Raw genomic sequence first — 14,695 nt, 5'->3', positions numbered from 1 at the left:
CATGAATATTATCTAATAGTCAAGCTGCTTTAAAAAGACTTAGAAATAGTCAGATTTATAATGATCAAATGAATCTTGAACTGATCTTAAACTCTGTTTTGAAAATTCAAAAGAGAAGAATATCAAAGCTGATAATTCATCTGCACTGAGTTTCTGCTTATATGAATATTCATGCCAATGAATTGGCTGATTCAGCTGTAAAAAAGAATGCAGAATTAAGCAGATCTATTCAAAAAATTGTGTTCTGATCTTTTATAAAGAGAAAAATAAAAGAATCTTGTTTAGACAAGTGAAATGAAAGCTGGCAGAAATAAAAGAAGAGTATACATTATTCAAGATTTGAAACAAAACTCAAGTGAAAATCTTGTTCAATTAAATGTAAAAAGAAAATATTCTCATCTATAATACAGCTGAAACTAGGACATGGCTATTTCAAATCTTATATACAAAGATTTAATGATAGATTTGACTCAATAGAATGCTCATTCTGCAATATAAATGAGAATTCTGAGTATATTATAATGCACTGTGCATTATTCAATAGTCTCAGAGCCAGATTGAAAGAGAAGTACAATCTAAATCAATTAAATATGAGATTCTTATTCTCAACTGAGACAGGAATTAAATACTTAATAGACTTTCTATCAGAAACTCAAGCAGCTACAAGAAAATGGCTAAATTCAGAAATGTCTGAATATGAAGAGGAGGAAATCAATCAGATATAGTCTGTTAAAACAGCTATATACTATCTTTTAATAATTTGTTTTGTTACAGTCTTTCTTTACTTTATCTTTTCCTTTCAATTCCTTTCTGTCTATCTATTTAATATGTCTATCTTTAAGACTGTGTTCTCTTTTCCTTTGTCATGATATTGTCAAATGATTTCAAAGTATCAGAAGATGTTAAAACACTGCAATTTATAAACAGTTTTTGTATTCTGGGCTGGAATTTTCTGATTTTGCATATCTGAAATTGATGAATGTATAATAGTTAACTTTACAGATATAGGAAAAACCCTGAGAACTAAAAGTTCTCAGGTAGATGTCATAGTCTCTGACTGCATACATCTATAATTGAAGAATAATAATAATAATAAGTGAAATGAAAGCTGGCAGAAACAAAAGAAGAGCATACATTATTCAAGATTTGAGATAAAATCAAAGTGAAAATCTTGTTCAATTAAATGCAAAAAGAAAATATTCTCATTCATAATTCAGCTAAAACTAGGACATGGTTATTTCAAATCCTATATACAAAGATTTGATGATAGATTTGATTCAACAGAGTGCTCATTCTGCAATACAAATGAGAATCCTGAGCATATTATAATACATTGTGCATTATACAATAGTCTCAGAGTCAGATTAAAGAAGAAGTATGATTTAAATCAATTAAATATGAGGTTCTTATTCTCAACTGAGACAGGACTTAAATACTTAATAGACTTTCTATCAGAAACTCAAGCAGCTACAAGAAAATGGCTCAACTCAGAAGTATCTGAATATGAAGAGATGAAAATTGATTAGATATAGTCTGTTAAAACAGCTATACACTATCTTTTAATAATTTTATTTTGTCATAGTCTCTCTTTACTGTACTTGTTTCTTTCTGTTCTTTTCTATCTATCTATTTAATATGTCTATCTTTAAGACTATGTTCTCTTTTCCTTTGTCATTATATTTTCAAATGGTTTCAAAGTATTAATAGGTGTTGAAATACTGCAATTTGTAAACAGTTTTTGTATTCTGAGCTGGAATTTTCTGATTTTGCATATCTGAAATTGATAAGTGTATAATAGTTGACTCTATAGATATAGGAAAAACCCTGAGAACTAAAGGTTCCCAGGTAGATGTCATAGTCTCTGACTGCATACATCTATAATTGAAGAATAATAATAATAATAACTGTCTTGACACACTATCAGAGATTCATGATATCTTTTATATGAGTTTACTCTGCTCTGTCCTCACTGACCTGTTCTCTTCTTCACTGACTTCTGACTGACAGCTGTCAGAGATCATAGAAGAAGATAATGAACTTGAGTGAGAGATTAAGAATATTCTCAATGAGAGACCTTGCAGCTGCAGTTAATAATATCTTGTGAAATGAGTCAGTTATAATCAGTCAACCTGAACTCTGAGTTTCACACTATCTGAGACTGCAGCTCTTGACTGATGAGAACTACACATGATTAGACAAGAGAGAGACTAATATAACAGACTGTGTCTGATCAATCATATAGACTACTTCATTACGCTTTATAGATTCTGTGAGAAGCTCTGATTCTCAGTCATTCTTAATCACTGATTCTCAGCTGCTATGAATGTGTATAAATTCTCCCATCTCAAAGCTTCACTGTGTATGCCACTACATATATGTATAAATATTTACTTTGATTGCTGATTCTCACACTTTCTCTTTTCTTTTCTTCTTTAATGTTTTTTACTTTGTTATATAAGATCTATAAATATTATACTGATCTATTCAGTATAGGTCTTTTACAAATCTTCTGCTACAGATCTATAATCTAATTTTCTCTATTCTTATTAATAATGATAATTACATCAGAGAAGCTTTTTATAGTAAATACTTAATCTGTGATAAATATCAATTATTGTTTAACTTTCATCTCAGTCTGTCACTGTGTATACAAGACCTCAATCTCATTTAGAATGCTTATATATATACAGAGTTTCACTTTCAGTTCAGTGATCTTAGTTACTTTTCTTACTATTTTAAGTAAATCTTCTAAGAGATTCTGTATATCTTTCAGTTCAGATAACAGAGAAGAATGTTTATATTAATTAGAGAAGATATTTATTTCAGTGATTTTTCATTAATTATATAATATCTATTATTATATTGTTATATAATTTCTATTATTATTATATAACTTCAGTGATAATTATCTCTCTTTTATTTCTCTGAGTAAAGAGTAAACTTCTTTGAATCTGATTCATCACTCTCATTCTCTTTTCTCACATCTCATTCATTTATATACATGATATTCACCTGAGTGTGAAGTTTTTTCTCAATAAGTAAAGCAGTATCAATCAGATGCTCTTTCACTCACTACTTCTTTATATACTATCTTTTAAGATGCTTAGAATCACACTGACATGATAACTACAAATCACTTCATAGACAGAATTATCACATTCTGAAGAAGCCTGTACTTCTCACTAGTTTTTAGACATGCTATCAGATGTCATTCAAAGGTTTCTTGAGCCAGTGTATGATTACAGGCGTACGCCGGCTTCTTATATACATTATACTAAATTAGTGGCTGCTAGGTCTTGAAGAATAACGTTATTATGTTGTAATCTAACTACGCGAGTTACACTAAATAGATTGAGGTGACATGTGACTAGAGTAGATGTAGTAATCATCAACACTCTCTCTTGCTACACTGTGGTCTATAAGCTGCCACCCGGGGCCTCTCTCATTCTCAAATCTTTTGAAAATGCAATAATACTTAATTACATTAATCAGATCTTCATTTCCTTATTAGAAAAGATGTCTGTACAGTAATAACTGTAAAAATCAAGAAATACATGTAAAATTCACTGATTCACTGTATTATTATTATCATTCAATCATTTCTTTCTGATCTCTTTCAAATCAATTCTTTTAATAAAATCTTCAAATGCAGGCTTCGCCAGTGACTTGATGAGTCTGTCAGCTATGTTCACTATAGAATCAATATGTTTCATCATGATTTCCTCTTTTTCAATCAAATTGTAAAGAATATGATATTTAATCTTGATATGATGCAATCTTCATATTAAGAATTTCTTCTTTACTAGATTGATTACTCTCTTATTATTAACTCATAGATATGAGCATATTTTTACTTTTTCATTATTCATCAATTTAGTATTATATAATATATTATTCAATCAGATTATCTCACAAGCTATCTCACTAGCTGCAATATACTCAGCTTCTATAATTGATTTGATAATAGATATCTGTCTCTGCAACTGCTATGAGATCAGTGATCTGTTAATCAATATAATATAGTCAGTAGTCAATTTGTATTGAAGATCTGCCCCTGCTCAGTCTGAATTATAGTATGTCACAGAACTCAGGCCATCTTCTATCTTCTTCTTATACAATATGTCATGGTTTTTCATCTTCTTGACATAACATAGAACATGCTTCAATACTGCTTAACATACTTTGTATAAATGTGAGTTAAAATGTAAGAGATAGTTAACTGTGAATATCAGATCTGATCAGCTGCTTGTGATTAAATACTGCAATGATCTCAATTCTTGACAATATCTTGTAGTTATAAAGTTATTATTCAATTCATCATTCTCATCAGGTGAAAATTTCAGTTGTATATCTGTCATCATAGAGATCTCTGCAGAATTCACTTTATTCATACTGAAATCTTCAAGAATCTTCTCAATATAATGACTCTGTATAACTACTAGATTATCATTTCTCTGATGTTTGATCTTCATTCTCATTATTATTATTATTATTATTATTCTTTCATTATACTCATATGCAAGCGGAGCTTATGATGAGTCCTTGCGTGATGTTAAATACAGGTCAAGTGTTGATTATACAGGAGGAAATACAGGTGTTGAGACCACGCCAAGATAACAAGAACATAGGAAAATACAAAGGAGTGACAATTAGATACATGCAATAATAACTTTCTCAGCCCAGGAACATAGAGTGATTCATTGGAGTGATTTGTACACCTCTGTATTTATTAGAAACCTGAGGTGCTTGAGTTCCGGATTTAATGTATCCTCTGCGGGTTTCGAACCCACGCGCCTTGGTTTCCCACGCCAAGGCGCTACTGGGTGGCCGCATTAATCATTCGGCCACCGGGGCGATCTTCATTCTCAGATAAGATTTATTCTGTTCAACTTCTTTTGTCTCAAATCTTTTTCTGATTTTCATCAAAATTCACTCAATTTCACTCTCTTCAGGCCCTGTGATTCAACAGTCATTGACATGTAGTGTCAAGAATAACTTATGAATTGAATAATAAAGAAATTCACTATTATATGATGAGATCTTGAATTCTAGATTTATCAAGTGTTCTGTTATAAGAAAATATTATGTTCTTACTGTCTGTTTCATTCTGTATAAGCTCTGATGTATAAGCCCTACTAATTCATTATAACTGTGCTTGATCTCTGTGAGTAGTTGTATAAATATCATCTCATTCTGAGGCAATACCTCATTCAAAAATGCAGATATATAGTTAATTAATCTGACTTTTCAACCTCTTGCTATTGATATAGTGAATAAGCTTCATAATGTAGATTCAGATATCACTGCTGTATATAACTTATTATAATAAATATCTTGTTATTGTAGGAATTCTCTAATTACTTAACAAGCTCTAAAGTAGATAATTTCATTCTTATTATTTAATTTTCAATCATACACTCATTTATCTGTAAGAATGTTCATTTTCAGAGTCTTTTTAACAATAATATATATCTTCTTCTGTTCAAAAGTTTCCACTTCCTTTCTCATTGTCTGATGTCAATATTCTCAGTCATGACTTCTTTTGACCTCTGCTAGTGTGATCAGATGATTATTAAGAACACTGAGTACAGAATCTTCATCATTCACAGAATTATTTATATCATCATTGACAAGTTCTGTCTCATTATCTAGTAGATATGTCAGTTCCAGCATACTGTTCATATCATCATCAGTAAGTATCTTTAAAACATCAGATTTATTCTTTGTAAGTCTTCTTAGAAGATAGTATTATCATCTCTTCATAGTATTAAGAATATTCAATTTCTCTGACAGTTTGACTGCTTCTCTAATGACATTTATCAGTGCTTCTTCTATTATTAATTCTTCATTAAAAACAATATTTCTTACAATCTCAAGCTTTCAGATTGCAGAGTCTCAGATACAATATTAATACAGTTCTTAATATTCAACTAATTATTATTACTTATTATCAGTTCTATCTGTGAGCTTATTGATAATCTTCAGATTCTTCTTATACATCTTATATTCTCATCTACATATTCAATGAGCAGAAGGTTGAACATCTGTTCAAACTTTAAAAGAAAATAATGAGATCTCTTCTTGACATCTGTAAATCTTTGTTGATATTGAGAATGTGTTGATCATTATAATCACAACTTGAATAGCTTCACTTCAAAGTTCTCTTATAAGTCTGCTATTGAATAGTAAGCTTCTTGTCTTTTTATCTACAATATGATTGACATGTTCTGCAGAGCTGTTGAACTGTGATGTATCAGATGTAGTAATCTCATATATAATCTCTTTTCACTGATAGTAGATCTTTAATTCATCACTTTTAAATTCATCTCTGTCATTTCAGTGTAAAGTCTCAATTCAATATTGAGTAGTGACCTCAATTCTGTCAATAAAGATTATTAAATGTACAGTGATCTCACTCTTTAATATTATAAGAATAATTCATCTATAGTGTGTGACATTATCTGTAATACTTATTCAATAATTAGCTTCTTCATGAGTAGAGAGATTGATTTCATTATATAGTGTACAGTCATCATCTGTAAGATTCATAAAGAATCTCATCATAGATTTAACAGTTCTTATCATTGATATGAATATTGAATATATCATTTTTATCTGTATACAGGTCTTACAGAATAACAAAGCTCTGTCACTCTTAATTCTCATTCTCAGTTGTGAATCTGCTGCTAATTTAGTAATATTTACAGAATTGAGATGATCAAGCTTTTAATATCATTGTAGCATTGTATGTTTAATAATCTTGATATTCTTATTAAGTAATACTAGTAGAGAATCTTTTTTCTCTGCAGACTGTAGAATTTTCATAGATTCAAATTCATTATTTAATATTATAAATTGAATCAAGTCTCTAGTCATTGATTATTTTTTCAGAATATAGTTATTCTTATCACTTAATTTGACAGTAAAACTCAATATCTTGTTAGATAAGGTTAGTAAGATTGAATCAGTGTTCTCATAGATCAGTTACTTATATATATAACTCTGACATACAAGCTTCTCAAAACTTATAAGATTTATCTTCAGCTTAGAAACATAGCAGATGTTCTGTAGCAGTAGATTCACTTTTTTAACTGATATATTCATCTTCTCTATAGCTGTTGCAGAAGCTGTTAATCTGTTAACTATCTTCAATATAATATTAATCTTCTGCAGCACTATTAATATGAGATTCTTGCAAGATGTAGCATGAGTATCAAATTCAGAGTTCAGAACTCAGATATCTTTGCCAGTTTAATCAGTAGAATAGACTGTTTCTATTGTATGAAATACTTACTTAATAATATTATGAACTGACACTGAATCTGTTTCATTCTTATTCTTATTCTTATCATAACTAGTAGAGTGTTTTTCAGAAAATTTCAATTAGTAATCTGTTTGAATATGATCAATCTTCTGACAATGATAATATATTTTAATAGTATTATTATTCTTTCTATCTGACTTGATGAAATCTTTATTCTTATTCTCAGAGATCTTCTTCTTCTTCTTATTCTTTTTATTCTTTCTATTAAAATCTTGAGTATTATTTACAGAGATCTTTTCATCAGAGATGAGAGATTTATTAATAGCTGATAATTGTAGAAGAATATCTTAACATAATTTTATAAAATCATCTTTAAGTATTCTAGTATTCTTATTCTTCTCTATTACATCTATTTAATTCTTTATAAAAGATGATCAATCTTTACTAATCTCTGTAAGAAGTTTATTAAAAAACATGAAATCTTTGATATTATATCTCAATCAGATATAATCAGTTCTGATTGTAATTAAATCTTTAATAAATATATGATCAGAACTCTTTAATTTTAATATTATCTTAATTAATTCTTGAAATAGATGAGTTCTGTAAATAGCAGATCTTTCAGTGAAATTATTCTCTATAACAGATTATAGAGAATAAGCAGATAGTTGAGACTTCTTAAATATAATAAAGTGAGATTTGATCTGTGAGATGATCACAGATTATATATAGTTATATAGTCAGATATTTCATTTTAATTAAAAATATTGTATATTTATACTGATATTCTCATCAGAATTAATCTACTTATTATTAAGAATATCATTTATTTCAGATTATCTTACTGCAAGCAGAATCTCTTCTTTTCATATAGAATAATTTACAGAGTCAGTGAGTATAATAGACTTCTTTATAAATCTTACTTAATCTCTGAATTCATTAAGAATCTTTATTAATATAGATATTCTACTCTTTTATTAAAGATAGTTTATTAAATCTATACTAAGCTCTTCATTTTTATTTCTATCTGTCTTCATTCACTCAACTTCATACTGAAGTCTTGTAATTTCTAGTCTTATATAAGTCTTCTCACTCACAGAGCTATTATCATTTCAGTCACTTAAGCTCTCTATATTATCTAATATCTTACTGATATCTTCAACTGAGTCTTTATATTTATTATTAAACTTATCAGACTGTTTCTCTGTGATGATTTCATTCAGCTCAAATATCTCAGAGACAGTCACTTTTCAGTTTATTATTAACATTGATAATGATCTGTGATCTTGTATCTGCTGTTCTAATGTCTTCTCATTTCTTCATCTTGAAGATATATATTCTTTTATTAAGTCAGGCATTCTCTCAGATCTTAGATTAATCATGAGTTCAATTACTTATAAAAAACATCTAGACATGTGTAATGATACATAAAGATATAGTTAACATATTATTTCAGCAGTTTTCATTAGCTTAATAAGAACTTCATAATCTCTTGAAGAATAATGTTATTGTGTTGTAATCTAACTACGCGAGTTACACTAAATAGGTTGAGGTGGCACGTGACTAGGGTAGGTGTAGTAATCACCAACACTAGGGCCCCTTTTACATTCGTAAGCGTGTTCGGAAGCGGCCGCGTTATTATCCGGCGGTCGTACATTCTTCCGAACCACATCAAGATATCTAAAATATAGAAAATACAAAGAAGTGACAACTAGATACACATAATAATAACTTTTCAACTCAGAAACATAGAGTGATTCATTATAGCAATTTGTATATCTTCTTATTTATTAGAAATCTAAGATGCTTGAGTTTCAGATTTAATGTATTCTCTATGAGTTTTAAACTTACACGCTATTGATTTAAGCCAAGGTGCTACTAGATAGCCACATTATTTAGCTACCAGAGCAGAGCAGAGCTGTGTTTGAAGAAGCAAATTTGACAAAATATATATAAAATCATGTTACAGCATTTTTTACATGAAAAAGTTGATTTTTCTATAATAAAGAGAGAGAGAGATAATAATAATAATAATCAATTACTTCACTCACAGAAAGCCTCATGCAGGTTAAAGAAATCAGGGAAATAAATAATAATAAAAATAAATTGAAAATAAAAATAAGAATTAAAACAAAGTATGACAATAGAGACCAATCATGCATGCTTTTAAAGCTCTTTTGAGAGTTAAAAGAGCTTACCTCTCTGACGAAAATGGAAAGAAAAGAATGGGAAAAATTGAAAAGGCGAAGTAAGTAATAAGTAGAAAAAAACACTCCAAAAAAAAAAACCCCGAATCTCCCTCGTAGGTCATAGGAAACATTGAAAACAAAAAGAAGAAGAAACAAGGCCAAAAGAACTAAAACAAATGCAGCCATTGTGTTGATATTGATACAGGGAACAGAACAGATATAAAAAGTAAAAGTTAATAATAACAATAATAATAATAATAACAGATAGGGTCGTACGTAAACAGAGCATATGCAAGGTGCGATGGACGGTGTGACGGAAGAGATCATGGGAGATCGTGTGATATTCGACTGGTCGTCCGCGAGAGAGGGAGAGGGAGAGGGAGAGGGAGGCGGGCGTTCGACTGCGAACGCAGAAAAACAAGAGCTGAAGCGGAACTCGGGAGGAAAAACTTTTCGCATCTTTGATCTTTCTTATGGCTCTCTTTGTGATTTCTAGCCTTGCAAATCGTCTTTCTTATATCTCTTGTTCTTTTTTCTTGTTGCTCGATCAGATCACTTTATGATGAGCGGTTTTTTCTTTTGTATTTTTGGTATTTTATTGTTTATTTTTCCCCCTTCTAAGCCCACACGTACTCTTTCTAATAGCCAGCTGAATTTTTTCTTTCTGGTTTCTAAGAAGTCGACGCGCTTGCGCTGGCTCTTGTTGCGCTTATTTGCTGATGGTAACTGCCAATCGGTTGGAAACCCCTACACCAAAAAGATTCCGGGTTAGTTATTGAAAAAATACAAAGCAAAGAAAATTAAGGAAAAGAGAGAAAAAGAAAAAAACCTTACCGAGCAAGATCAAACTCCCCAATTTCATCTCCATCCTCATCCTCATCGGGATTGTCACCGCCAGAATTATGTCGAGGCACAAGACCAACAACACCATTCGACGCACCACCCGCAACTCTCGAATCAAGCGGCCGACCCAACCCAGGCCCACTACTCGGTTTACTCGGGCTTCCTAAATTTGGCGGCGGCGGGCTACTGCTAGGGATGGCAGACAGCCCATCACCAGATCCTCCCGCACCGCCCGCACCCATGCCACCGCCAGCTCTAAAGTTATAGCCGCCGCCATTCAACGGACTCATATCAGCCACTCGCCCCGGCGTATTCCCTATCTCCGCGAACTTCCAGAACTGCGCTGGTGAGCTCATCGGCATGAATTTCGACGGGATCTGCGCTGTGCTGGGGGGGGCGAGGAGGGGTTGGTGCCGACGCGGAGCAGGCGTGATCATGGACGTGGCGTCGTCGAAGAATGAAGATGACAAGACGGGCGGTGAGCCGCTGATGTTATCTGACAGGCCGTATGTGCGGTTGGGATTGTTACTCCGTGGACGGGTGGGTAGAGGGGAGTGTTGTTCGCCGTAGTCTGCATTGTTATGCCCATTGGCTCTACGGCTGACTCGGGGACCGCGTTCCGGGGTATAAGCTTCCACAGGTGCAACGGAGAACGAGTTAAACCCGGGCGAAGTCGTTTGTGGTGACGGATTGCTTGTTCGGAACGAGCTTTCGAGACTCTTATCGTAGCCCTTCTGGCCATTTGCGGGGCGGAAGCTACCTTTACCTTCCTTGGTGACGGGTGAGGAGGGGGCAGATGACTGGTTACTCTTGCGGTTTTGTTTGTTGAAGTATTCCTGTCGGAATTCGGGAACAATTTGCCATTTCATGCCCTTGCCCGGCTCGTCAGTGCGGCGGGGCACTTTTTGAAATGCTTTATTCAAAGAAAGATTATGGCGAATCGAGTTCTATGAACTACTGTTAGTAACAGGGTACTCAAAAAAAAAAAAAAAAATATTACCCTTTTATTGACTATGAGAACAAAGGGGGTTGAACGAACCTGCCATCCTGATTTTGTATGGCGGTAAAAAGCATAATTCTCAGTAATATACGCATAAATTTTGCTCAGAGTTAACTTCTCCTCTTCCGTCGAGAAAATAGCCTGTGAAATCAGCGTAGCATAGCTGTAGGGGGGCTTCAGATCCTTTGCCGATTCATCGCTATAATCAATATCTTCTGTGCTCTCTATCATCATACCGCGATTGTAGAGCGGGGACGGTGATGGTTTGGCCGGGAGTGCATCATCTGTGTTTGAAGATCGCTGACGAGGTGGCGTGGTAACTTGCCGATTCTTGGGATAAAATGGAGCCTTCTTAACCGCTGGCGCTGGCTCGGGACCATTTCCGGCACTTGGAATGTCATGATGCTTTTGGTCGATATGAGGCACCGTCCGGCCGGTCCTGTTGCGGGAAAGCGCTGGGTGTGCATGCTGCGACTCGTCCCAGCTAGCAGCGTCATCGCCACCAGCCAAGCGCTGGCACTTATCCACGAAGAAAGGATGGATGACAGCCCGACCGTCCGGGGTTACAAACATCATCTGCGTGCCTGCAATCTCGATAACATCACCAGAAGTAATCTTTGAGATCCCTCCTCGCTTTATTATCTGGGTATTCAATCGAATACCATTGCGCCCGTTGACGCGAATATGCCAGCCAATAGGATCCTGACTTCTGTACAAAATCTCCGCATGTAATCTGGAGACAAATTTGCTGGGGCCCAGATCGATATGTACTTCCGGCATCGCCTGGGCTGCAACGGCGACGGGGCTTGACTGGGCATCGACCCTCTGATCCCGGTCTGGAGGGCGACCGATGTTGATATGTACACCTTGCATGTAGTAAGTCCAGTCACGACCCGCAATCTTAGCATAGGCCTTCACGCTCTCTGGGTTTTCACGTTCATTTTTGATATTCGAGTACTCATCCATGACAACCACGGGGTCATCCGAGACATCAAGGCAGGCTATCACGGAATCCACCAGGTCCTTGGTGGTTACAAGATCATTTTCTGTACCGGAGTCATCCGCTTCATCAGCAGAAACGGGCTCCGGAGTCTTCTCTAACGGCAAGGGAAGCGAACGGGAGTGGTCAATCTAAACATAGTCACAAAAGAGTCCGAATCAGCGATAATAGTCCGTATATAAATAAACTACCAGCGACAGAGAATAATGAAACAAAACCCGAGCCACGCTCAGAACAAGGAAGATAATACCTTGCGCTTCTTAGTAGTACGACGAGTGGGAGAGGAATCCACTTGATCTGTTTCCGGAGTCTCTTGCAATCCAACGTCTTTGCGCCGGGTTCGGCGGTTAGTTGATGATGGCATATTTCGTTCTCAGCAGTTGGATATCAAGAGGGCTGTTTGCCCCCTTTCAGTCTAGTTGATGTCGCTAAGAGGAGGTATACACTGCGCAGTCAATGAATGTGCGCGCGCCGCGTTATCAGCGACTGGAGCTTTATCAGTTTCGAGACCGAAAACGGTTAGTGAAACGGGGGAATTCGAAAGCGGGTTTTGACAAATTCGGGTATGTGTTTCGCGACAAGTCCGAGGATGATTTGTTGATGTTCTTGTTGTCGATATACTGAGGGGAGTTCTTCTTTTCGCGTTGGGTTGCTAACGGTTTACCGGGGAAGGCAAATAAATTTGAAAGAGGATAGAAGGAAGGAAATGCAACAAGATGATATACATTAATAAAAAAATTGTTGTTTTTTTTCCCCTTCTGCGCTCTTTGAAATCCGGGAAGTTTGTTTTTTGTTGCCACCAGTTTGCGCTCTGGCAGAGAGTTTCAGGGTAAGGCGAAACCAAAAAAAGAAAAAAAAAAATCGGAGCCTTAAGTTTTTTCCGCGACCCGAAGCAAATTCTCCAGGCGGAACCTTGGTTCCAGGGTGGTAAATAAAAACTTCGCAAAAAATAGTATGCACAAGTGGCCTCTGCGACTTGTGGTGGGTGGGAGTCAATTGTATCTTTTTGGGATACGGCCGGGTTGACGTGAAGGCGGGATTTGTTTAGGTGAGGTCGTGGTCGTCGTTGGTGGTGATGGTGGTGGTTGGTTGGTTGGTTGGTGTATGGTATGTAGTTAGTTATGGAGGGAGGGACGTTTGCCGCGAGAATGACGCGCCGGCTTTGGCTGCGCATTATTAGTAAATAAAATACGCCTACGGAGTTACACTCCCACTACCCACAAACCACACCCGGGGGAGGTTTATCTGTGTGCTGCGGCGGCTACGTTAGCTAACTAGTTATCGATTGCGCTCGAAATAATGTTTTTACTTTCTTTTTCCTACGCCCCACATTTTTCTTGCTTTTATTTTTCGTTCCTCTTTCTTCTTAAAGTTATGCTTCTTCTCCCCCCCCTCCACAGAGGAGAATCTCCCAATTTAGAGTAATAACATGTAGTTTCTACTTCATGTTTGCGCTGCCGGTCCCAATCAGGCAATCTTGGTGACCCTACCGGGGTGAATGGAAGACGGCAAATAATAATGACAGGGCTGTCTAGTAGCAGCCCATCCCGGAGATCTTTGGCATGCAAGTAATGGATAGCGCTGGGGGATGCGTGATAGTAGCAGCCTACGTCAACGCCACGAGTCGAGGATTGAAAAGTGTGCATGGTGCTTGGATTTGTATTTGGATTTGAAAATTATATAAATATCTAATAGTTAATACACCGATCGAAGCGATGCTGGGAAGGGCAAAAAATCCGAATGTACATACATGTACATACTATTCTCTATAGCTTTTAGCATAGGGCTATACTATCCTGCCATAATTCTTTCTGCTGGGTCAACAACGAATGGCGTACAGAGTACTCTGTGCGGAGTAGTATACTCTCCTCAGTTCCTTTTCTGCCAGGCCTTTGCACGCGAATTCCGCCCCCAAGCACCTCCCGCTCCCCGCGCGCCCGCGACCTCAAGAAACTGCCAGGTCAGGCAAGGCGGCGAGTCAGACATGCCAAGTTAGTTATAGTTACTGTCGCGGTTTCAATACGGCTAACTGGCTAGGGCGGCGGCGCCAAAAGACTGGTAGTATCAGTAACGTGACTCACCACCCAACGAACTCATCCATCCAACAAACTCCAAAAAGCACTCTATAGAGCTGTTAATTTTCAACCATAGCACAACAATACAATAAGATATTAATATTATTTATTAAAGATTAAAACTATATGCAGAATACACCATATAAATATATATGATTAATTCAGAGAATGATTGCTTGGCCTAATAATTCACTCAGAACATGAAACTTGTGATTTTAAAATAATTGAATCAGATTGCAGTGTAGAAGATGTCAGAGAAGAAATATCTTTTGATTTCATCAGAGAGATCTGTGTGTGATACTTATTACTACTTTCAGAAGATTG

At 35.4% G+C, this 14,695-nt stretch overlaps 2 protein-coding genes across 2 annotated transcripts; one reads left to right on the top strand and one right to left on the bottom strand.

Annotated features, from left to right (window-relative positions):
- Nucleotides 1-9,180: 9,180 nt before the first annotated feature.
- BDBG_02881 (forkhead box protein C2) lies at nt 9,181-13,498 on the bottom strand. Its single transcript, XM_002626658.2, has 4 exons — nt 12,547-13,498; nt 11,336-12,427; nt 10,288-11,243; nt 9,181-10,200 (listed from the first exon to the last, which is right to left on the bottom strand). The coding sequence occupies exons 1-4, from the start codon at nt 12,658-12,660 to the stop codon at nt 10,125-10,127; spliced, it is 2,238 nt and encodes a 745-aa protein (XP_002626704.2). The 5' UTR covers nt 12,661-13,498; the 3' UTR covers nt 9,181-10,124.
- Nucleotides 13,499-13,535: 37 nt separating this feature from the next.
- Nucleotides 13,536-14,287, top strand: BDBG_16669 (uncharacterized protein; the record flags this gene model as incomplete). The annotated part of the gene is made up of 1 exon (XM_031724572.1): nt 13,536-14,287. A coding segment is annotated over exon 1 (240 nt), but the record flags the coding sequence as incomplete, so codon positions are not given.
- Between the last annotated feature and the right edge of the window lie 408 nt (nt 14,288-14,695).

The sequence above is a fragment of the Blastomyces gilchristii genome, assembly GCF_000003855.2.
Source record: "Blastomyces gilchristii SLH14081 genomic scaffold supercont1.4, whole genome shotgun sequence".
Classification (NCBI taxonomy): Eukaryota; Fungi; Ascomycota; class Eurotiomycetes; order Onygenales; family Ajellomycetaceae; genus Blastomyces; species Blastomyces gilchristii.
Note: the sequence above shows the minus strand (reverse complement) of the source record. Positions and strands in the feature narration are given on the sequence as shown.